At 42.1% G+C, this 24,704-nt stretch overlaps 1 protein-coding gene across 2 annotated transcripts in view; it reads left to right on the forward strand.

The window, feature by feature from the left end:
* The window catches only part of KCTD1 (potassium channel tetramerization domain containing 1), a 329,020-nt gene that overhangs the window by 86,419 nt on the left and 217,897 nt on the right, over positions 1 to 24,704 (forward strand). Inside the window, exon 2 of one of the 2 annotated variants that reach the window (XM_078687386.1) lies at positions 23,409 to 23,531. The exons of the other annotated variant lie outside the window; for it this stretch is intronic. Within the exon in view, the coding sequence (XP_078543512.1) occupies positions 23,409 to 23,531 (123 nt within the window). The remainder of the gene's footprint in view (positions 1 to 23,408; positions 23,532 to 24,704) is intronic. 2 annotated transcript variants of the gene reach the window in all.

Below are 24,704 nucleotides of genomic sequence, written 5' to 3' on the forward strand. Positions count from 1 at the left end.
TTTCTCTTCGCCAACCCGCACAAGTGGGGTATCGTTCTTATCCAGATAAGTGTGGGAATTCAGAGTGGTAGGAAACCTGTGGCTCCCCACATATTCCAGGTCTTCTCGTCAGTGTGAGGAAAATGTGTTTCTTACCAAAATTTGACATTTGTAAGGCTTCTGGGTCCAATTACCTGGTGAGTCACACAAGTCATGCACCCCTGGACTGCCCTTGTTGTCTAGTTTTCAGAAATGTGCAGGGTTGCCTAGGTGCTGGCTGAGCTAGGGCCCAAACTCCACAGCTAGCCACAATGCAAAATAAAAAAAAACAGAAATTAAGTATTGTTAGTAAGAGTCCTATTTACATTTTGGCTGACAAAGATGACTTTGTCACACTGGTGGAGGACTTCACGTCTGCCATGCTGAGACTACTCCACCCGTCAAATTTACAAATGACCGCCAAGCTGTCAGTTGTTAGAGCTGATCGTGTTTGGGTGGTCTTCCTCAAACTTTTTTCCTGCTTGCCTAGATGCATTATGCTGATTTCTTTTCTGTTGGCCTTAGGACTCTGAGCAATTTACCACTGCCAGCCAGTGCTAAATTGCACGTGCCTCTCCTCTAAAACATGGTTTTACTATCCACAACTGGCATATTTCATGTATCTATAAGTCCCTAGTAGAGTTCACTACTTGTGCCCAGGGCTTGTAAATTATGTTACTAGTGCATTGCCACCCAAAAAAGGAGCACTTTAAACATGACTCCGGCATGCCACTGCAGAGCCTGTGCATGCAGTTTTACTTCCACGTCAACTAGGCTTTTAAAACTTCTTAGCCTTAAACTCCCCTTTTATTACCAATACGTCATCACTTAGTTAGGCCCTAGTTAGCCCTTAGGGCAGGGAATTCTGTAATTAAAAGTTAGGACATGTACTCTTAAGTTTATCATGTCCTGATAGTGAAAAACACCTACATTCATTTTTCACTACTGCGAGGCCTACACCTCTCATGGGTTAACATTGTAATTCTTGATTGAGGAGTAGTAGCTCTGTTATGTTTCATATCATTGGAATGATAAGGATAAATCGGCTTTGCTGGCAAAGTTGAATTTATCATTACTATTTTAGAAATGCCACTTTCAGAAACCAGTCCCAGGATGGTTGTTTCGGGTCCAGGAAGGACCTGGCTTGGCAGCTCAGTCTGGACTGTTCCCATGAGGCACAGGCTCAAGACTGATTTGCATATGGCTGGGTCTAAACTGGGGGAGAATGTTTGATTTGCTCTGCATTCCATCCATCATCTGTGTGTCTTTTGCTTTCTCACCCTGAGTGCACCAGGTATGACCAGACACGAGTCTCGGACTCACTGTGCCACTGGATTCAAGCTAGCCTGGGTGATTACGGGCGAAACAGGTCCCAGGATGTTTTTTTTTCCAGTCCAGGGAGGACCTGGCTTGGCAGTTCGGTCTGGACTGTTCCAATGAGGCACAGGGTGAAGACTGATTGGCATAGGGCTGGATCTAAACTGGGATGGCATGGTGAGCAAAAGAACAATGTATTTAACTCCGATCTTTTGACTGGCGGAGAATGTTTGAATTGCTCTGCATTCCATCCATCATCTGTGTGTCTTTTACTTTTAGAAAGATGGCATTTCTCCGCTCTTACTTTTGTGTGCCTGCACCCTGTCTCCAAAACAGATCTGGGGTGGTTGACAGCTGGACTTTGTGCTTTCCCTTTAGACAGCCACACAGAAAGGAAGGTTAGGAGGTGAGATTGAGTGGCGGTCCACGTCCTAGTGGATCATTCTAGGCAGGATGGGAGGGAGCAGCTGACACTTGCACCTAAATATTCAGTAACAAACTGCTGCATACCCATGTAGTGAGCCTGGAGCCAGAGCTGGAAGGGAGGACTTCTTCATACTTCAAAGCCCATCTTTGAAGTCCCCTCACTTCAAAGGCACAGCTGGGTAGAAGTACTGGGCCTCTGACCCCACCAAATCAGACACTAGTTGACCTGTGAAGAAACTCTGCCAGGAGGAAGGACTGCTGTACTGCTATAAGTGAAAACACTCTGCTGGACTGCTGCTCTGGAAGAACTGATATTCTGTTGTGCTGCCTGCTACCCTCTGCCCTGCTGAAGAAGAACTTGACAAACATACTGGAACCCACAGTGAGCCTCAAGGGCATGTGTGCTGGCTTTCCTCCTGTTTTAAGACTCTGGGATATCCAATTATTACCCCTGATCCTGTACCTGGGTCATTGTAGTTTTTCCAGGTGCTTGCTCCTGTGGAACTAACCCCTCCCCTATTGCTAGAAGCAGACACATCACATTGCCGCTGTTGCGGGAACAGAACCAGCTCATCATACTTGGAACCATCGCTTCACGATCGGACTCGACGTGTCCGCGCCACCGCATCGCTGCCACTGCAGTGAGAGACGATCAACTCATCTCCTTCACTTCATGGAGAAATCTGGCACATCTGCTTTGGAACCAAAGCATCTCAGGCCCGGCAATTCGTCTTCAGAACCACCTCCTTGTCATCGTTGCATGGACAAAATTGATGCATCACCTAGAACTGCTGGATCATCACCGAAGGAACGCTTAATTGCACTTTGCATCTCACTATTCCGACCAGAATCAAGGCACTTTTGTTTAGTGGGCCTTGCGTAGCTCCTATGCATGGCTCGTGCTCCATCGTGATCAGCCTAAACTCTTGACTTTGTGCGACCAGAAAATCCCCATAGATGCTTATTCCTTCTAAATGCTATTTTTACTTTTAATCTTTAAAAATTCATATTTTAACTTCTACATATTTAATTTTCATAGTTTTGGTCTTGTTTTATTTATAAAATCATAATCTATTTTTCTAACCTAGTGTGGAGTCTTTTTGTGGTGTTTTCACTGTTTTACTGTTTTAAGTGCTGAACAAATACTTTACACATTGCCTCTTAAGTCTGTCTGCTCTCTGCCAAGCTACCGGAGGGTTGAGCGCAGGTTAGTTTAGGGGTGTATCTGACTTACCATGAGTAGGATTATGGCTCCTGCTTGGACAGGGTGCATACCTTTGACAAACTAGAAACCCAATTTCTAACGCGATCTTTTCAAAAACATTGACGAAGCCACCAAAACTGCAGTTCTTGTCAATGCCTTTTTACATTTGGTGCACTACTCCATGAATGTAAAGAAGCCATCCGTCAATTTTGCTTTTACTTTTTTAAAAGAAAATCCCAAAGCCGGATTTTTTTTTCAGAATAAGAATGCCACACACCATTGGAGTTATGTCCCATGGCAAGGGGCGCATTAGGCGATTATCACTGCCCCGAACACCATGATTTTCCAGGTGGTGTCGGGCAATCAAAACTGACCTGTATATCTGCACATCTAATTAGGAATACGTATGCAGCGGTCAGCCACAGATGGCCCTTACTCAGTATGGACATGGGAGGTGTGCAACCGTATCTCAGATGGAATAGTCTTCTCCACGATTACACCAATGCTCTGTCCACATTTCTATTGGGTGGCCAGACCATTATCTTCACAGTAAGGATACTCTGTTGCCATTGCAATGGAGTATGCTTACCGCCACATATATAAATCTAGTACTAAGTTAATTGACCCCTTACACTGGTTGGTTTTATCACCTCCAGAAATGCTAGCTTATAAGCACAAATACTTATCAAAGTATCTGAATATTGAAACCAAAACTACTGAAGGTGAGTCATAAAGCTGCGTCGAGGTACCTCCCACTTTATGGTCCAGTCATATGCTGTTCACACTCCACACAAGACTTTCATCCCGCCACCCCGGGCCCGATACAACAAATCAGTGCACTCAGATCAACATTCTCCTGCCATGCAAGGGCCCACCCCATTCATGCGCCACAGGACGGATACCTCATTTATGTCCAGACATGTTGATAGTTAATGCAGCCACAACCATCAAAAATGAAAAAAAACTGTTTGATTTCATTTTTACCACCTGTCAACAACCCCCTCCATTGGGAATATTACGGAACGCATGCCTAGTGAACCTCTACTAATGGCTCGCATGACCGCTATATGAGGCTCACAAAGACACGTCTTGCATGTGTCTTTAGTGCACTTACTGTGATAAATCTATCTTCTTCAAGTTTGTGGATGGAAGTTGGGGGTGTCCAAGTATACCTTTTGTGGCCTCATTTCTCAAACTTGGTGAGCATGTATAACTTGAAACTAAGGCAAAAATGCTCAAATACTGTTGAAGGTCCCTAAAGTAATAAGCCAAACAAATGTCCTGTGGTTCTCAATCACTGACACTTCCACTTTTGATCTGAAAGTGTGAAAGCTCAATTAGTAACTTGTATCATAACAAATGTTATTGAAAAAAGGTACATAACAGAATATCTTGTATGAGGATTGTTTTCACATCTTTAGTATAAGAACATTATACATTTCATTATATGTCCAAATTAAAGCAGACTACGCAGTGTTCAGACAGTGAACAAGCACATATACATCTACATAGAACACGTGAGGGACTAGATCTTAAAGTTTTATATCAACAAACCTAAGCAGAGATGGTCTGTTTAAATATGGTCCCATGCCAAATCAGAACATATTTTGAAAGCAACTTAGGGAGGGGATGTTGACGTTTTGACCTCATCAGAACAAAGGTTGCCTTACTGAAGTTCCTTAGAAACAGTTGAATCTTGGGACTTCAAAAAGACATCCTGTAAGCAATACGTGCAAGAATACTTCAAGAGACAGAGTCCACAATGTAGGCTGTGGCACTTGGCTATATAAACAAATTATTCAGGAGAAGTGCACTTTTGTATTGTGTGGCAATAATGGTCACACCCACACAAATAAAGTACTACTAGACTACGCCAACAATGCAAAATGCCCACCTCCGTTCCTTAGACAGTCCCCTTAGAGGTAAATGGATTACTTAGGAAAGCATACCTTTGCATTGTCATGCTGTCGCATGATTTGCAATCATGTTGGTGGCGTGGCACTGAGGACAGTAGGTATGATTCTCCTACCTCTTTCCTTGCTTAGAGCAGACTCTACAGTGTTTTCTTTTTAGCTGTTTAAGGAATTCGATCAGCAAAACGTTGTTCCTGCAGCCTTGCCACGTCCTCCAGAGCATATGAAGTGAAGGCTGCTTTTGTAGCAGTTAGACTTTCAATGATGGTCAACTGAAAGCCTAGGAAAGACATGAGTCTTCCTGTGGCGATCTGACGATAAGCAACATACACATTGTATGTTGCCGTCTGGATCCGGTGGATAAAAAGTTTCTTATACCAATGTGACTTTTATGACTCATTGTATGGCTAAAGAACCTGATCATTCTTATCCCCTCTGCCCATGTACTTGTTGTAATCCAGTACACAGGTGGGCTTGTGAACTTCGGCCATCTGACAATAAACAAGGACTGGGGGAGTGCTCATCATGAATAGTAGTGACCACGTACACATCACGCCTATCAAAAAACTTGACTGCAAGCAGTTTTTTTTTTTAACCGCAATTGGGATTTCTGGAGCTTCTTACGAACACGCTCCTGTGGGAATCCTTTGCGGCGACAATTAACTGTGCAGCATGCCACAGTGCCAGCTTTGTACAACTCCCTTAACAGGGAGAAATTGTCCACATAAAGGTTATAATCTTTGTTAGGGAGTGGCTGGACAAGCGCCCATACAATCTTTCCTGTGACTCTTTGCATGAGCGGCAACCTACATGGTTTTAGTGTAGTCCTTCCCTGTATACAATCTCAAGCTGTTCACATAGACAGTTGAGCTCTCACACATTATGTACAACTTGATGCTATAACTAGCTGTTTTGCTCCCTATGTACTGCCTGAACAGCAGCCACCCATTGTAAAAGATCAAGGACTCATCAATGGCTATATTCTTTCCAGGAGTAGAAGTCTCTGGAAACCTGGCAAACAAATCTTCCACGACAGGCAAGATTTTAAACAACCTGTCATGGTCTGGATAATCCTGGAGCAATGCAGCAGAAATGTAATTGAAATGCAGCATACACTGCAATACCAAAAAATGATCTCTGATCCTGTTTGGTGCGAAGATGGGGGTTACACAAACCATGCAAGTAGAGCAGTAGGACTGCAAGGTTAATTTCGCACAAACCCCATTTTGAGTGTAAGGCCCAAAAATATTTTCAACTCCTCAATTGAAGTGGGAGTCCACTGCTATACCCTAGAATGAAGCACTAGGGAGCCCCCATGCTTCCTCAGAAATTGTTTGGCACGCACATTTGTTTGCTGCTCAATTTGCTCCAGGAAGTCAACATCCAAAAAGATAGACCTATTCAATTAGCCATATGGACTTCACCTCCAGCATCACCGGTGAAAGGAGGAATTGGGTCTGGACTAAATTGGGGGGCTGCGAAGAGAGCAGTTTGTTTCTGCTTACCGCTGCACGTGCCTGCTCCCAGGCTTGATCTGACCTCCTACGGTCGTTCCGCTGTGTAGACAGTCCGTGCAAAGGGACAACACCACTGCCATCATCATGTGCCTCAGAATCGCTGGAAGATGAGTTGTAGGATGGAACTCCTGTGACTGAATAATCACTTTAGATTCTGCTCCATTTTCTGTCCCTCAGATGCGGTCTCAGTATCTGATCCTGCCTCAGAAATGCCCTCCATAACCCTGAGTTAGGGCCCGACAGCAGTCATCCACTGAGAAGCCATCTCTGCTGACTGGCTAAAACCTTCTTTCTAAAACTGTGCCCTATGTAGAAGCCAGGTGTATTGTTCTAAATAAGTCGGTGGGAGTGTGCATCTGTCAGATGTGTGCAACAGTAAATAAACAAAAACAGACTTTTTCAGTGAATCTGCAGATTCTCCCAAGGCACTAAAAAAGAAGACCTAAAAAGACAGTATACGTCACCTTGCCATAAGCCCAATTCCACCGCATACATTTGTTATGGCTTACGCAAAATGTTATTTTTTGGTGGGAGCTACTGGGCATTTGCCAGTATAAAACTAATTTCCACAGTGATCTCTGCGCACCTCTGGTGCGATAACGTCACTGATGGGCGGGAGGGGTGGTCGGGGCTGACACGGAAGCGTTCCCGCATTTCCCCTGCACTTTTTGAAGAAAGAAAAATGAATCATTTTCTGTAATGTACAAATGCAAATTCCCAATAAACCTAATCGTTTAAATTGTTTAATTTAGAATGTACCACTTGCATAGAAGTACTAGAGATTTTTGTGAACCCCCTTAACTCTTAGACTACGCTTAAAATGCAATGAATGCGTATGCTTTTTCTCTTCAAATACCCTCCTTTTCACCCCTTGCCTTCCCCTTATGTTTCCTTCCTGATTTCCCTGCACAAGGGTTCAAATACCCTCTTTTTCACCCCTTGCCTTCCCCCTATGTTTCCTTCCTGATTTCCCTGCACAAGGGTTCAAATACCCTCTTTTTCAACCCTTGCCTTCCCCCTATGTTTCCTTCATGATTTCCCTGCACAAGGGTTCAAATACCCTCTTTCTCACCCCTTGCCTTCCCCCTATGTTTCCTTCCTGATTTCCCTGCACAAGGGACAGCAAGATGTATGGGCTCGAATTTCGTTAATGCACTCTATTAGAAGGGCTCTTTCTATACTGGCTAGGGCATGCCCTTGTCCTAGCCTTTCACCCAAATATCAGGACATTGTCACTGTAATACAAAACTATGGATACGTTTTCTTGGCAGGTTCCTAGACAATTTCAGAAGCTAACCCAATTAATTAAGTGTTTATAACACTATAGTTTCATGTGCTAAAACATTTGATGCTATATTGTGTCAGTCGGTTTGTAGTCGCTGCTACCCTTTGTATAGATCCAGCTTATAGGTTGCGGCCTCCATTCAATCAGCTAATCATATTATTGATCCTCTGGTCTGAGTGACCAATCTTTCTCTATTGTTGTTTTGGGCATACATCTTTCTACACGGGTGGACATTTTCTTCAGGGTCTTCTTTGGAGCAGCAACAGTTGAGAGAGACTCACACAGTTGTACCTATGGTTGATTCAATAAGGTTTTGTATGGCATTGCAAGTGTATGGCATTGCAAGTGTGATATTTCTTATTTCTTCAATCATTTACTAGCGGGTGGGCACCTTTAGCTATCGGCACAACTGGCCTCTGACCTACAGATCAATGCTGGCAGTGGAACATCTCTGTACAAAATGGAACTCTGCATAAGTAGCCTCCAAATGGATGCTCTCTGGTTCAAGGAATGGCTAAAGCATTGTGAGGCTGGAAGGTACTGGTCTTTAATTGGCCACCAGTGCGCAGGTTTTATGAAGTGAAGTGTGCCGGTGGCTGTTTTGTTTGTGGGTATTAACAAGAGACTATGTAAACAGGCCATCTAAATCTTTTCCAAGATGGCTGCTGTGAGTATGGATCTCAAACGGCAGAACAATCTGTCTGTACACTGGGGCAATGTGCCACCATGCTGTTCCTGTCTCCCGATAGCCCCAAAGGAGTGCATGCTGACCAAAAACAACATGAATGAGGTAGAAGTGTACTGCTCCTCTGCTTTTCAGTAACTGTCAGGAGAGTTGATGCAAACAGGGCAGATTGTTCTGTATGCAGAATGGTAGCCAAAGCGAGTGGCCTGATCGATGGCCAGAAAGGTAGTCACTGAAAAGGCAGCATCAGGGCAGAGATAAGGTGGATGCTTTTATGCCTCTTTACCAGCTGTTACATTGCTTCTTACACACCCAACTCAGAGGTACCTGAAACTGATTGCTTGGGCTATCATTTCTATTACTATCTAACGGATTACTGGTCTTATTTGTGCCCGGGTGAGTCACAAAGATGCTTTCATCTCATCCTTGTGATCGTTAGCACTCAAATTAGCTACCCTAAGGCACTTTTGTATTCGATCAGAGACTTCAATGCATACATCATTGCTAGGTATTATGGTCTCAGAGTGGGGTGTGGGGGCAGGTAGAAGGTTTATAGCTTAGGGCAGGGGGGGGTCAGAGTAGTGGTGACCTTAACTACGCGTACCCCTTTACCATTCATGCCTTTACCACAAAATTGTGTGGTAAAGCCATACGTGGTAAAGTAGTGCGTGGTTAAGACTCATTTGTGGTTTGGGCTCCGTGGTAGAGGCACGCGTGGTTTAGCCATGTGTGCCTCTATCATACAACCATATATTGTTTTGCCAGACATAATTTTGTACATGTTTTTAATTGCCCAACTTTGTTTGACGGCTGTCCTGTGAGAAAGCTTATATACAAGCAATAGTCTTGAGTTGGTTATGGTGGTGCGCCAGTGACCAGGGCTCTAGGCCTGATTGACTTATTTGAAAAAGTTATATCCGATGGCAGAGGAACCGATGTGCTTTATTTTGAAAGATAACTAGAAAGATATTAGATCTGGCATATTCACTGTGAAAAGTTGATGTTAAAGCCAATAAGCCTTTAAGGGTGGACACTATGCACAAAACCATTCTGATGATTGGTTGCTGCCATGTTTGTTTGCTCATTTTTCACTGGAATCACATAACTGACACTTTCGGCACGTACATTTTTTTAAAGTTATTTCATAAATTTTGAATATACTTGTGGGCGAGTCTGTGCATTAGCATGAATCCGCAGTGGATGAATAGATGCATAAGTGCAAGGATGAGTGATTTCGCCTGAGCTCATCAGTGATGGAAGAGGCACTTTCTGTTATAATTCAGACTTATGGGCATTGCCAGTGCTAGTTTGAAAGATCTATTCTGCAAGATGATTTGATTTGTTTTAATGGCAGTTTCATTTTTGTGACTTATTTTGGGTTAACAAGACCTGCCAAAGATGGAGGTGTCTTCCTCACTGGACCAAGGGGGAGTTACAGAACAGTTAAAAAACGCATTGCATGCTGATGATGTTCTGCAGGGAGGATAGAAAAGTACAAGAGACGAGTAACATTTTATCTCCAGGGGTGGTTTTATTTTTTAAACATATTGAACAGTGGTGCAACATACAATGAACTATAGCTAAATAAATATACTTCACAGGAATATAAAGAAATAGTCCCCTTTCAGTAATGTTTCTGCAGAAAGTTTCTTACTGAATATTGTTTTGGTGGTCCCAACAATTCCAAAATGCCAGGGAGGAGTAGACTACATATTTTGGACATTGTCAGTGGAGTCTCACTCTGGGTGATACACTCCATGGTTAACTATATGTTTTGCATTCATTAATAATAATACAATTTATAAAGCGCATGGTTACGCCATCTCGGTGTCCCCCCGCGCTAGGTGAGAGAAACAGCAAGTGCCGTAAGCTACGCTACAAACAGATGGGTCTTCAAGAGCTTTCGGAACTTGGCTTCAGAACACTCCAACCTTAAAGGGATCGGGAGTCTGTTCCAATTCCGAGCAGCTAGACACCGGAAGGAACGACCACCCATCTTAGCCTTCTTTATTTTTGGAATAACGAGCTGCCCCCTCCTGCTGGATCTGAGACATCAGGAAAGCGGCTGATAGGGTTTGGAGGAGTTTCAGATGATGGCGCTCTACCTAGAGTATACGTTACACTTTGTAGGGAGATGAGTTCTAATGCGTGGTGCGTTAAGGGCGAACGGAAAGACCCTAAAACCGTTCCAAGACAATCAAACGATTATCACAAACTGTAAACAGCAAAGCTCTCGCAACCACAAGACAGTATGAAACATAAAGACAATAGTGACAATAAAGTAGCAGAAAGCAGCAGATCTCTATGTTCGTGTTCTTTTTCAAAAGGATGTTTTATTGGATCCACAATCAGCCGACACGTGTTTCATCGTGTTAAAGTGGAGTCAACACGACTCTTCAGGGCTGGTATAAAGACCCAGGCATCTATGGGATGTGTCGATATATTAAATACTCAGAGAACCCTGGTTCCGGGTTATAAAGCTGTATTTCACACAGCTGTGTTGGCATATAAAAACAATGTTGCTCGTTCTTAGTTAAGAATCTCCGTAGGTGAACGACCTAAAGATCGGTATTCCTCCTCTGTGTGTTCCCGGTCGCCGTGTCCGTCTTAGGAACACGGCGACCGTGTTTACAGGATCTGAGACATCTACTAGGAGCGTACTTGGTGACTAAATCGGTTAAATATGCCGGGCCCTTGTCATGAACAATCTGGTGGCAGATGACCAGTGTTTTGAACAGTACTCTTTTCTTAACAGGGAGCCAATGCAACGAGTCCAGTGCCTTTTTAGAAGGCGCTCTCCTGGGCTGCATACGGGTCAGCCTAGCAGCGGCATTCTGTAGAACTTGCAGTCTACCAAGGCCCTTAGCAGTGGCCCCCAGGTAGAGTACATTCCCATAATCTAGGCGAGACGTGATTAATGCGTGTATCAACGCCTTCCTAGCCCTTAATGGGAGAAGATCCAGCATTTTGCGTAGTTTAGTTAATACGCCAAAACATTTCCCAACAACTCGACGAATGTGACCCTCATAGGAGAGAGTAGGATCCACCCGAATTCCCAAATTTTTTGCCTCAGTGCAAGGGGTGGGAGTAGGACCCAAACTCGGAGGCCACCATTCCGAGGTCCAGCTAGAGTTGTTACCTCCCACCACAAGCACCTCCGTCTTGCTTCCGTTCAGTTTCAGGCAGTTCTTATCCATCCAGGAGGCAAGCTCCTGCATGCATGCTCTGAAATTGGAAGCCGCCACTCCATGTGCCTGTGATAGGGAAATCAATAGCTGCGCAAGAAGTGTACTTTGGCAACCATGAGGTTACTGCTGAAGACTCTCCTCTAGATCTTGGGCCAGGACAGGTCTAGTCATCCAGGCTGAAGGGTTACCTGCATGCATCCCAGTCAGGCATCGGATTTTATTAAATGGTACAGTAACTTAAAAAAACCTTCAACAATTTTGTGGCGGCCTTGCAGAGAATGCAGATAGTAATTGTTTGCAAAACAATTTAATGTTAGCCACTTTGGAAAATGGCTTTTCAGGTACTTGGAAAATTATACCTTATTGGTCTCTTAAAGTGAATCCCAAAATTCATCACTATGGTCCTACAACAGCATGAAAGGCTGAACAGTGGGTGTTGAATAGGAAGACGGCTGGTAGTTGTTGACTTGTCACTTCAAGGACTCTGGGGGCGTCATAGAGATGCAAACAAATGTGTATTCAAGGTTGGTTGGTTGTAAGACTACACTGTAAGATCTAATCTGATAACTACCAATATTTTTGTGAATGCTTTAGGGAGGCGAAGGGTGGGCAGCAGATGTCGGGTGGACGGCAACTGACGGGCCCTTTGTCAGTTGTGTTAATAATTTATTTATTTTTTTCACTTGGTTTTAGGGATCCTGTCAGCAGTAATTCAGTTTCTTTGATTATTCCAACTCAACCAGTTGGACATAGAAGTTTAAATTAGTGGAGGAAAGGATGTAAAGTTCTCTTGGGCTCTCTTTTATCCAGCGGCAGTAATAAGATTTTCAGGGTGGGACGAATAGTGGACACAAGTGGCTAAGGCGAAGGGCTCCTCAGTGGAAGATCTACTGCCTTGCAATAAAATACTTAAAACACATTTGCACTCTGATAAGTACCTTTCTGCTTTATGCCATAGCTACGAGGTACAATCAAAACGAAGTAAATTTTATTTAAGCATGCTGCCAGATTAATAACGTGTTGGGACCCTCCTCAAATCAATAATCCAAAATCTGTCCCATTTACCAGGAATTGAATGACCCATGGAAAATGGTTTCCTGTGAAAATTATATGAACCCAATAGCTTTTGGTCTGAGTATGTTTGTGGGACAGGAATTTGGAGATTCTTTCTACCTTTGACCCGAAGTGATGAAATGCGTTTTAAATTGGCAACTTCATACTGATTAGCGTTATGTATTTGGTTTCAAAGAAATTAACACGTTAGTTAAAATATCTTATTGTGTTAAGATATGAAAGTTGTTTTTCTAGTAAAGAAATATGCATAGAAATGGTTCAGGGTTGAATATGAAGGTTTGAGACCCTGTTTGGGCTTCAAATCTTAACCTCACATAAAATATTTTCTTTTGTGCATTGTTACAAATTTACGATTTATTATTGGTATTTGTTATTTCCAAATTATTTTTTAATTTGTTTCTCAGATTCCTAAGGTTTGGAATATGCAACAAATTAAGTTCTATAGTTATTGAATGTATAGCAAGAATACTCAAACACAACATGTATAACTATCATTAGGGTGTTTTTCTGTGTCTGGGCAAAACCTTTGGAATAAGTTTTGTGTCAAATCCCGTGAGGCACCGAAGTGAATAATTCAGTGGCTGACTTAGTATAATTTGAAAATAAATGGCAGATCTAACCAGGTTTAGAATGCATTTACCAAGAACAAGATATGATTAGTCGACTTTTGGCATCTGTGATCTATAATTTTATTGTATATACTTGGTGTCTCATTCTGAAGTTTTGAGTTTATGCAAATGAGCGGTAAATCGTAGATGAGTCTATGTCAGAAAACGTTTGAATGGCATGAAGGATATGCTTCTTATGACTTTACGTTTTAATCTTTAGAGCTGGTGTATGAATATTTAAGATTAAGGCAAAATAAGTTGTGTGTAACAGAAAAGAAACCTAATTACCTCAAGGTAAAGGAGTGTAAGAAAATATTAAGAATTGGTGATCAACTTAATTTAGAGGTATGTTTAATTTCATTTGTCATGTTAAGAATTCTAATTGGTTCACTCTAATCATTAAAGCTCTGTAATTGAGAGTATTTAAATAGTAAAATCCAGTACTCTAAAATTTATAATCTGGGATATGAAGGAAGAATTCCCTACGGGTACCTAAATATCTAATCAAAAAATAAGATATCAGAGGATGTATATTGAATAGCTGTATCATGAACTAACACAAAGGTGGCATATTATAAAAACATTTTATTGTCCTGTCTTACTATGTTTTAAAAATTACTACTGGAATGAGACTATGTATGGGCCATGGTTTATTGTGTGTTTGTTTTATTTTAATTTTCAGCCTTGGTAAAGCGGCAAGACTGGTTACTCATGCCTATTTACTTATTTCACTGTAAACTCGATTTTCAATACTTAAAATTAACAGAATAATCAGTTAAATATAGTTAAATTGAAAGTTAACGTTTTGGAATGATTTGAGCAATTGGTCCCTCCAATTATGTGTTTCCCAAATGCAGGGGTGCTTTCAAGTCTACCAAACAATGCTGCGCCATTTATTTATTGAATTGACCCAGGTTTTCTAAAGTAAATAAGTGCAGCCTAGCCTGGAACCACTCTGCTCAACAACCATCCGCTAAGCATCAAACTAACAAATTTTTCTTATTACTGTGCACCAGAAGTGTAGTTGTTCTGTCTTTCCTTCTTACTCGCACCTTCCTTCCCTCCCACTTCCAATTCTCTTCTATCATTTCTTACCCTGTAGTCCATCCCTCTACATATTGCTGATCTTCTTAAATGGAAGAGATCTGCAAAGAAAATGTCAAGATCTGATCCAGTACCTCCCATAGAGATGGGGATGTAGGATCCAGTGGAATAAAGAACGTGGAGTACGTACATGTATGGAAGACATTTTCCAATAATTATGACCACATGCAATTGCCACCTATGCATCCAATAAGAAAAATGTATTCCGTTTGTGTTGTAGCATACTAATTAGCTTGCCTTTTTCTTGACAAATTGTCAAATGCATAAATAAGGACGGAAGATAAAATAACAAATGAGATCAAAACCAATAAAGGCAATCTGTTTACTCAAGCTCTGGGGGCAATGCGTATGAAGTCAACTAAATGAATGCTGGCAGAAACTGCTGCAAGATGTTGCATCCTTTCTTCCTTGGGAAAGGAAAGCAAAATGTCCACCCATGCACCACATTTATGATGCAGTATGTATACAATCATACTAATGATAACATATATATATATAGCACACATACAGACTGAAATGTTTCTTAGTCTTTTATATAGTAGTTGCTGTTTGCTTATCCGCTTAGTCGTTCTGCATTCTATTAACCTCAATCATGAATGTTTACATTCACCCAGCAGAACTTAATATTTGGGCTCTCCAGTTTCAGTGGGGGTGGTTTTTGTGGGCTGTTAAACTACTGTTACCATATCACGCTTGATCTTACTGATGGTCCTCCTTAAACACATGAACCCACAGATCTATTGTGCAAATATTCATGCATGTTACCAGCACACTGACTTCTGTAGCAAGCACAACAACCACATCCACCCTCCTAACGAGATTCAAAGCTATGCTTTATAGATAATATACAGATATCTAATTCTAACACATTAGTCCTGTGAGGTATCTAACTAGTAGGTGCTTTGGGAAACTTGTACAGAGTTACTGGTGACAAATGTGAAAGGAGATAATTCAGACACAAACCATTTGCAGACGCTTGTAGTAGAAATTGTATGCTGGCAAGAAAGTGGGGTTTTCGGCACCCTGGGGTGGAGATCACCTCCTAAGAATAGCTTGTGCACCTTCTAGAACACATATATCTAAATGACTCGTGTGCAATGTTCGGGTCCTCCGGGGATGTGTGACACCATTGAATTTTGTCCTTCCTGCAAAGACATGGGGTGAGATTAGCATACCTATAGGAGACAAACCTAACCGGTTATGAAGGGAGTAAACTAAAAAAGTGAAGGAGGCAATTGTTTATGTCCACATACTCCACTTATGTGAGAGGAGTGTCCATTTAGGTAGCTCCGGTTGCCCCCTTTAGAATGCTTTATTTGAAGGTGGAGTCTGAGGACCAGTTTGCCCTCATTCAGGAGAGAGGCGGGAAAACAGGTGGTTGGTGGGAGCGGCAAATAGGGGGAAAAACAAGGAAAATCATGGAAAAACCAGGGACAAGCAAGAAAAAGCACCTAGAAAAATGGGGGAAAGGATAGAGAAAGCAATAAAAATAGGGTAAGCAGGAGAAAGCACTCAGAAAAAACAGGAGCAAAGGAAGGGGAAAGCAGTAAAAACGAGGCAAAAGCAAGAGAAAGCTCAGAAAAACGGGGAGGAAGCAAAGTGGTGCCGCAGTTGCAGCACTAGAGAGATGTACCTGAATGAAGAAGTACTCCTGTTACTCCCTTAAGTATGTAACTTATGGCTGATCAGACAGTGCTCCCTATGGTACCGGCAGCTAGGTACCTAGCCAGATATCTTTCAGACCAGTGGTTCCCAACCTTTTGACTCCTGAGGACTGAGTCACTACTGGAAGCCAGAGACCCCCAAGCAATTTGTACGATTTTAAATTTCAAATATTAACACAGTAATTCACAAAGCATACACAAATAAGTACACACCAAACAAATACTCTAATTACTAAAGATTTTATTATTTTAAATTGGAAAATATGCAAAGGGGGACTTTGAGGGTTCTTCCACCCCCACTCCCCACCCACCCAGACAATTTTCTAAAACAATTGTGCATTCTTCAACACGTTTGTCATTATGTATTTTATTGTATTAGCTTTTAAAGCTTAAAAAATGATGACCTTACTGTGAACCAGGATACGACAATTCTTGTTGGGGCTCTTCAATGGTCCCCTCACTATCACCCTACAAAAGTGTCTCATCTCTCCATAGCCCCGCTGTAACATGTATTTAATTTGCCTTATAGTACCTCTTATACCAGTGTAGGGTGTTGGAGCACTTTACATCACGCACACGCACACACACACAGACAATGAATCATAATTTTGTAAATCAGTGTATAGAAAATGTTGCATAAGGCAAAGAGGACGACTACCAGGTGTAGGATTAACATGTCATCCATTCTGGTAGGCATTTTTTTAAGAGTGCTTGCTCTGGAGAAGCATACACTCAGGACTCCGAACATAACACAGTAGTTCGCATTGACGTTAATAATAAGAAGGCATTTGTATCCAAAGAAAGCTTTTGTAGCTGCCTCAGGATATTGAAATACTGGGAAGAACCTAACTTACTAACTTGTACCATGCAGATTGCATGCAGCTCTTTGGCAGTTCATGGCTCACTGTGCTAGATTACGATTGTAATTTATAAACTTAACAAAGGAATCGCTGTGACAAAAGCAGTAACCCACTTAGCTATGCACATAAAATACTATTCCTTAAAATGCATGGTACACAATATTTACAGCAGGCATATTAACCATCTGCGGTACCATAGATGATTCCAAGCTGCCACTAGACACAACTCCTCATAGATCTTCAGCCGGTACATTAGTCACTGGAGTTAACGTGACATTTTTATTGTTGCCCGAAAACTGCTTGTTATACAAGAAACGTTGTAATGCTGTTAAAACTGCTGCCTGTGCCCCCCCCCCTGGGAATGTGTCATGAACCCCTAGTGGTCAGCGGACACCACAGTTTGGGGACCGCTGTTTCACACCATCCCCCCCCCCCCCCCCCCCCCTACTACTGGAAATACTGAAGACCCTTTACTGGAGATTGCAACCAGAGGTCCTGTCGGACCCTCGTTCAGTGAAACACAAAGTGGGGCACTGACAATCTATCTGACTAATAATTGGTGATTGACAGCCAGCAGGGTGACTGAGTGGGAAACACTGAAGGCAGTAATGAGAAGAGAATGCATGAGCAAGGTCTAAGGCATCAGACAGCAATTATTTAGCGACCTAGGCACACTGGAAGAAAATATAGCGAACCTGCAGAAGTGAGAAGCTGATTCACAGGACATAAGGATGAAAGTTGTGGGTTATAGACGGGCCCTGGGGGAGACCTAGGACAGACTGTACCAGTTTACTCTGTGGGAGTACCGGCAATGCCTCCATAGGGAAAGGGATAAGGCCAGCACATTACTGGCCTGGATACTGAAGAGGAAGACTGAAAGACCACCCCTTTTGAGCCTGAGATGGCCTGACAGAGCGATTGTGACCACGCAAGTGGAGATAAATAGAATGCTAGGAGACCACCTAATAAGACTTTATTGCAGGGCAACACAGCCCGTGCGTGACTCCATTGCTACCTACCTGGAGCAGATTGACTTGCCCATGGTCCCACTAACGATCTGAGAGGAGCTCAAAGCAGATCACGCGGGAGGAGCTAAGAGAGGCTCTGGGGATGATGTCTCTGTGGAAAAACACCGGGAGGTGATAGCTTCTCAGTGGTTTACTATCAAACCTTTTCTGCCCACCTGACTAAGGCTACTGAAGGACTTTGGGGCGGTCAGGGTGATGGGAAAACTGCCCCTCGTGTTGGGAGAGGCAGCAGTCTGTATGTTGCAGAAGCCAGCCCCTTACCATGATCAAAGCTGGCACCAAAGTACTCTGTAAGCTCCTAGCTGAAGGACTGCACATGGTGGTGGGGCAGTGATCCATGATGACCAATGCGGCTTCATACCAGGCCAAAGTACAGCCATGAACCTGCCACAGTTGGCTCATGTACAGCACACTGTATACAACATTCAAGAGGACCTGGTGTTGGTTTAAGTTGATATTACAAAAGTGTTTGATACATTTCATTGGACATATCTGATGGAGTTCCTGACTGGCACAGGCTTCGGACGAATTTCTGTGGCTGGATCCAGCTCCTATATAGCGGCACCAAGGAAAGGCTCAGAAATGAGTTGTGCCGGCTTACTGGGCTGTAGAATGCGGCATTTGACAGGAATGTTCCATCTTGCCACTGCTCTTTGCCCTGGATTTAGAGCCACTAGATATTAAGCTTCTGACTGAAATTGGGGATTGGGTCATTGAGATCGATGATCCTGTTCATTTACTCTCACTATATGCAGATGATGCACTTTTTTATCTGAAGAGGCTGTGCTGGCTGGCCTAGATGAGTTGGGAGAAACAGCTGGGCTCAGGATCAATAGAGATAAAACATTGGCATTACTGCTGGGGATGCTGAGAGGTAGCCCTGTTTCCGGTGCCTAATTTAGGTCTCAGATGGGAGGTGGATAAATTCCCATTCTTGGGAAACATGGTGGCCTCCACAGCAAAGGGTCTCCATCGCCACACATAGACAGGATACAGGAGAGTCTGAAATCCTCCATAAAGTTTTGGAACACATTACCTCTCTCTGGCATGGCATGTAGCTATCACGAAGATGGTCTTTCTGCCCTAGTGCCCCTATGTGATTGAGAACTCGCTGTGTTCAATCCCTCGAAAGCACTTCAAGGCACTGACTTCCCTAGTGTGGGTAGAAAAGCGAAGCAGAATAGCACTTAACACTCTTAAAAACAGACCAGGAGGTGGGTTGCATTGGACTACCTGATATTGAACTGTACTATTACGCAGCAGTGCTAAAGCATGCAGCACATTGGGCGGTGGACGGGGATGACTGGGGAAGAAAGAGTGCTCAGCAGTACCTACTGGCAGTTGTGTGGAAGGAGATGGATGCAAACATATGCTAGTCAATTGCAGGTTAAGGCTCCTTGTAGTAGGAGAACGCCATGGTATCAGAAGAACATGGACCAAATATCGTCTGACAAACATTGTGTCCTAAATATTATATATAACATATATTTCCCTGTTGGAGTTTTTAATTGAAAATCTATACCTCGTGGGGTAATAGTTTTGTAAATGATATGCAGGACACAATATTTATATCCAATAATATCTTTGTCGGCAATATTCGAACATACAAGCTGGATGGGGTTTAGAGGAGGGTGAAAGGCGATGGTGATCGCTGAGAAGTAGGAGCGGAGAATCCTAGGAAGAAGATTTATCTGATGGCTTTGAAACAAATTCTGAATTGGGAGTGAGTGAAGAACAGCAATGAAAAATATCTGTCACTGGCAAACCGGTGATCGGAAACCGAGATGTCACCAAAGACTGATGTAGATGTGGACAATTGCTATCATAGATTGAAAGTGGTTAAATAAATTCTGGAAGGCAAGGTAAGGTAAAAAGTGAGCCTTTTGAGACCAGGTATAAGCCTCCTTTAAAGCTTAAGAGGCTAGGCCTTTTGACTTTAGAAAGCTGATGGCTGGAGAGTGGCAGACACACCAATTAACATGTTTACCTCCTGTCCTAATGCACACCTGTTTGGAATTAGATTTTTGAGACTGCATTTAGAAAATGTGGTAGTGATTTTGAGGTCAGAGACATCTTTAATTACTCTCCTATTTGGGACATGCACATTTAAAGGCACTTTAGAATGTGAAAGAATGTAGGGGAAAAAATGATTTTTCTTCATTTTGGAAAAGTAAATCTAGATTGAATTATTTTATTTTGTCTGGGAATGGTCCAATTGACCATAGAGAATATATTTTACAAGACTAGAGGCTACTTTAGGCATTTAATAGTACAGAGGATTAAAATTTTGTTGCATGTCTCTAGTTTGGCGGGGCATGGCGATGGGCATCAAATATTGCTGCTGAGCATCTTGCCCACAAGGCTGTAGTTCATAAAGGCACGGACACTGGCACTTTAAGTACTGACCCAAAAAAGCAATATGCAAAAGCATTGGGTGATGAAAAAATCAATTGAATTTTAATGCATTACTGATTCTAAGCAGCATGTAATGGAAGCAAAGAGTAGGAGTCAGATGGCAGAAGATCATGCGATTTGATAGGATATCAATAAGTGGAAGGAACTGAGGAAGATTAATCCAGTCAGAGGAACCGTTCTATGAAAACCACTCCTGACCCTAAATAGCCCAAGATTACATAACTTTCCACTGCTTCAGTCCATGGCAAAGCAGTCAATGGTTACAAAGGTTTTAGGGGAAAGTATGTGTCCGCACTCAGGATATCTCAAAGCACCACTAAGGAGATTAATAATGGAAAGGATTGGCACCAAACTAGCAAAAGCAGCTCTCAGCAATCTTACCCTAAATTTCAGTAGAGATGACCCTTTAGAACTGATTTGCATAATTGAAGTCGCAGAGGCAGGTACATGAGAAGTGTCTACAGAGGAAATCAGATTTCTGGTAGGTGACAAGCCAAAGAATACCTGTGAACTCTTCATCCTCTGTATCTGATCTACTTCTCCGAAGGTGTAATTTCCATTCTCTCCACTTTTCAAGCAGCGTAGATTATCTCCAATCATTGCACCATTAAATAGCCAGGACAAGCAACTACAAATAAAGGCTCCACAAACTTCTCCAATATCACAACCAGATAATTGCCACAATATCTGAAATCGAATAGATGCAAGCAACCACAAAAGGAGGTTTCCCAAATCAAACAAAACCTGGAAGATAAGGAATTTTAAGTTGCTAACTTTTCTTTGAGTCCATATCTTCGAGAAAAAGATACAATTATTTGACAGAACCTGAGATGAACGCTACCAAAGGGTGAATTAAGAAATGGCTAAACTGCAGTGAAGAGTTTGAATAGGCGTAGGAGGTCAAACCTGTGAATAGTGGGCATCGAGAAAGAAGCTAAAGGAGGCTTACCCTTGGATAAATTCATAGAAAATATTCTTAATCTGGACATCTGGTATTAAGGTGGGAGTGGTGGGCAGATTGTTTAGGGGGAGTGGTAGGGGGAGTCTGTGGGGATGCAGAAGTGAGAAATATGGAAAAAAGAAAGGTTGGTACTTCTCTTAAAATGGAGGGCTGAAAGGGGGGAAATATAGTAGGATATACTCAAATGGATAAGGTTACAACATTAAATATGAATACAAATGATTATTAGTGTGATGAAATATGATTGAGCCTCCTTGAGCAGACTAAACAGAAATATTTTCACCACAGGAAACGTGCTTCACACATACAAACTAACTGTTGTTAAATGGATACTCTTGTGTACAGGAAATCAGGTATTCTCATGTCTCTGTGGCGGTATTGGATGGGATGACAATTGTAATTGGGAAAAATAGTGAAAACACTAATCCTAGAACAAGAATACCATGCAGGTAGGTGGGTAGTTCTGACACCTAAACAAGCAACCCAGTAGGTTTGCACTTGTATCTCTAGAACAGATGTTCCGCATTCTTAGAGAAACCTTTATTAATACTGCTCTGATTTACAACCCCTTAAGTGGTGCGGAGGATTTTAATAGTGCCTTACAACTAATCGACAAACTTACTAAATCCAAAAAATAGATTAATGATCAATGACACACGTGAATGAGATAGTACAATTGTTTCAAAGTAGCCTCAGTCTGGCCTATGCCTACAGAGTAGCATATCTGGACCCTCAGGAACTCTCACAAACACCAAATCCGGGGACATTTATAATACATACTCTGTTCTCAGATCCTCCCAATAGATAGAATAGAGATACTTCATCTAGTTTTATCAGATTATGGTCCTGTATGTGTATTCTGTCAAACAGGGGGTAAAGGAACCCCCTAAAAGATTAAACAGGAGGTCAATATATTAATATTCTGAGACTGATTTAATCATCTACTACATGGATCAGATTAAGACCTAAGAAAAGAGAAATGCATGCCATGGAAATACAGGACAGAAAGCTCTTTAAAATTGCACAGGATATAGCTTCATGCAAGCCCAGTGACAGGAACATCAATATATTAGAGGAATTGAGAATGCCGAACATTGTAGGGTACAAATGAACTCGTAAACCAAAAAATATATAGCCGTGAGTGATGAACAGAAAAATAAGGTTAGCTCCGAAATTAAAATTATGGCAGGAGAGAGAATGAATTATTGGGATACAAGACTGGGAAATGGTAGCTTTGGAGAAGGTAGCTGGAGTTTTTCATACATGTTATAGAGAACTGTAGCAGGAAGTATTGAAGCCTCAACCTGCAAATATTCAAACTTTTCTAAATGATTTGAAATGGGGTAAAATTGGAGAATAGGTTTTTAAATTGGCTATAGAGAAGGAAGTGATGGAGAAAATCATACGTTTAATGGCAGCTGCAGAAGGCCCAGATGGATTTTGAGGAGCGCTGTGCTAATTAGTTTTGTAGGTGCTAATGCCCCCTTTGCTTATATTGATGTACATAAAAGTAAGGGGCAGAAATTCTATAATCCTTTCAACAAGGAAACATGATAACCTTCTAAAACTTGGGGAAAAGCCTGAGTGCTGCTTATACAACTCTGTAAGTCTTGAAGATTCTCTCTCTGAAATTAGTCGGCTTCATAGGAGACTTATTAAACCCGAATCAGACTGTATTTATCACAGGAAGACCCCCGGCCTTAAACACCCATTATCTCTTGGAGACCATCGACCTGACGTTGGGACTTCAACTCCCTCTGGCGGTTTGATTCTTGAATGCTGAAATGTCATTTAACGAAGTGAACTTAAATTTTTTGTGATAGTCTCCGACTATATGAACTTTCATTTCCAGTTCACTAGGTTGATAAGGTCCTTGTACCACTGATCAAGCACATAACAGGTACTTAATGGAGACTGGGGTTGATGGTAATCTCAGTAAAAGAGGCACCATGTACAGATGACCAGTGTCCACCTTTGTTGCTCTTTTTATTGAGCCACTCTCTGAATGTATCCGCTCACAGGGTTCTAACTGTGTAGCCCCGGAAGTGTCTGGGACTACAAAAATTATATTATATGCTAACAATGTGGCCCTCACACCTGAAATAGAAAATCTAACATTAGCATTTAAAATTTGTCAACAGATTTCCAAAAAATTGGGATACAAGATCAACATTAATTGTAGCGGAACAGATCTGCCTTCAGAATTGTGCAATATGGCAACAACACAAGAGCTTAAATATTTGGGAATACAAGTTTCATCTTCGGTGAGTGACATATTTTCCTAATTATGGAATTCTGTTTAATAATAAGAAAAGGTTTTGAAGCCTGGAAACGTTTATTAATGTCCCGTAATGGGGCAGGTTAACAATATTATAATGGTAGCCTTACCCCAATGTTTATTTCTGTTTCAAACCCTCCCATGCCTTCTGGAGCCATTTTTGTTAATTTTTTTTAAATATTTTTAATAACCAGATGACTTTATCATTTATATGGAGCAATAAAAGATCCAGGGTAGGGACTACAAAGAATATTTTCTCCACTGATGAAGGAAAGGTGGGCACTGACCAATTTAGAACTCGATTTCCTAGCATCCCTGTCCCACATAGTACTGAAAACTATAAATGGATACACATCCTGAAATCATGCACTTGAAAGTAATGTTTGCAGTCATAGAAACACTGGTATTAGTACATCGGTTCCTATCCCAATTGGTCTGCATCTGTTGCTCTGATGGCAGTGAAGAAAATAGAGGGGAGGAGATTTGGTGTGGCTGCTCTACCTCTGGTGGAAGAAATCTACAGATTTAGATCCCAGGAGTCAAATGTGCAAACTGTGCAGTTGTGCCATCTGGGTGACAAAGGGCTAGGGACCAGAGCGTATGCCGGTGGGTTTTGGTGGTCTTAATGCACCCTTCCATCATAAATTTACAATAGGTCCGGTTAGGCTTGAACTAAGGTGGCTTGTTTTATCTGCATTTGTAAAGCTCACTATCACCTGTAAGAGTATCCTGGTGCTGAGAAGGTCTGTGTGTGCGCGCGCCTAGCGTTTCCTATGGCTCGTTGGTTAATTGAAAAGCTAGATCTTCAGCTTCTTGCGGTATTCAAGAAATGTGGCGTGGGAGTTCATTCCAGGTTTAGGAGTGAGCGTTGAGAACTCCTGTTCTCCTGATCTAGTTCTGTGTATGCTTGTAAGTAGGAGTTCTGTGTAGCAGAGTTGTCTAGATCATTGGTGGAAGAAGGTGCCACTGTTCATGTAGATGGGGCCTGAGTTGTGTAGTGCCTTGAATGTGTGTGTGCGATGAATTTGAGATAAGCTTGTTTCTGTTTCAGGAGCCAGTAAAGTTCCTTGAGGGGTGGTGTGATGCGAGTTTGGGAATGAGATTGCCTGCCTAGTTTTAGATGGTTTGTAGCCTTCTAGGGCCAGATGTATCAAGGAAG

This window comes from Lissotriton helveticus, chromosome 4_1 (genome assembly GCF_964261635.1).
Source record: "Lissotriton helveticus chromosome 4_1, aLisHel1.1, whole genome shotgun sequence".
Taxonomy (NCBI): Eukaryota; Metazoa; Chordata; class Amphibia; order Caudata; family Salamandridae; genus Lissotriton; species Lissotriton helveticus.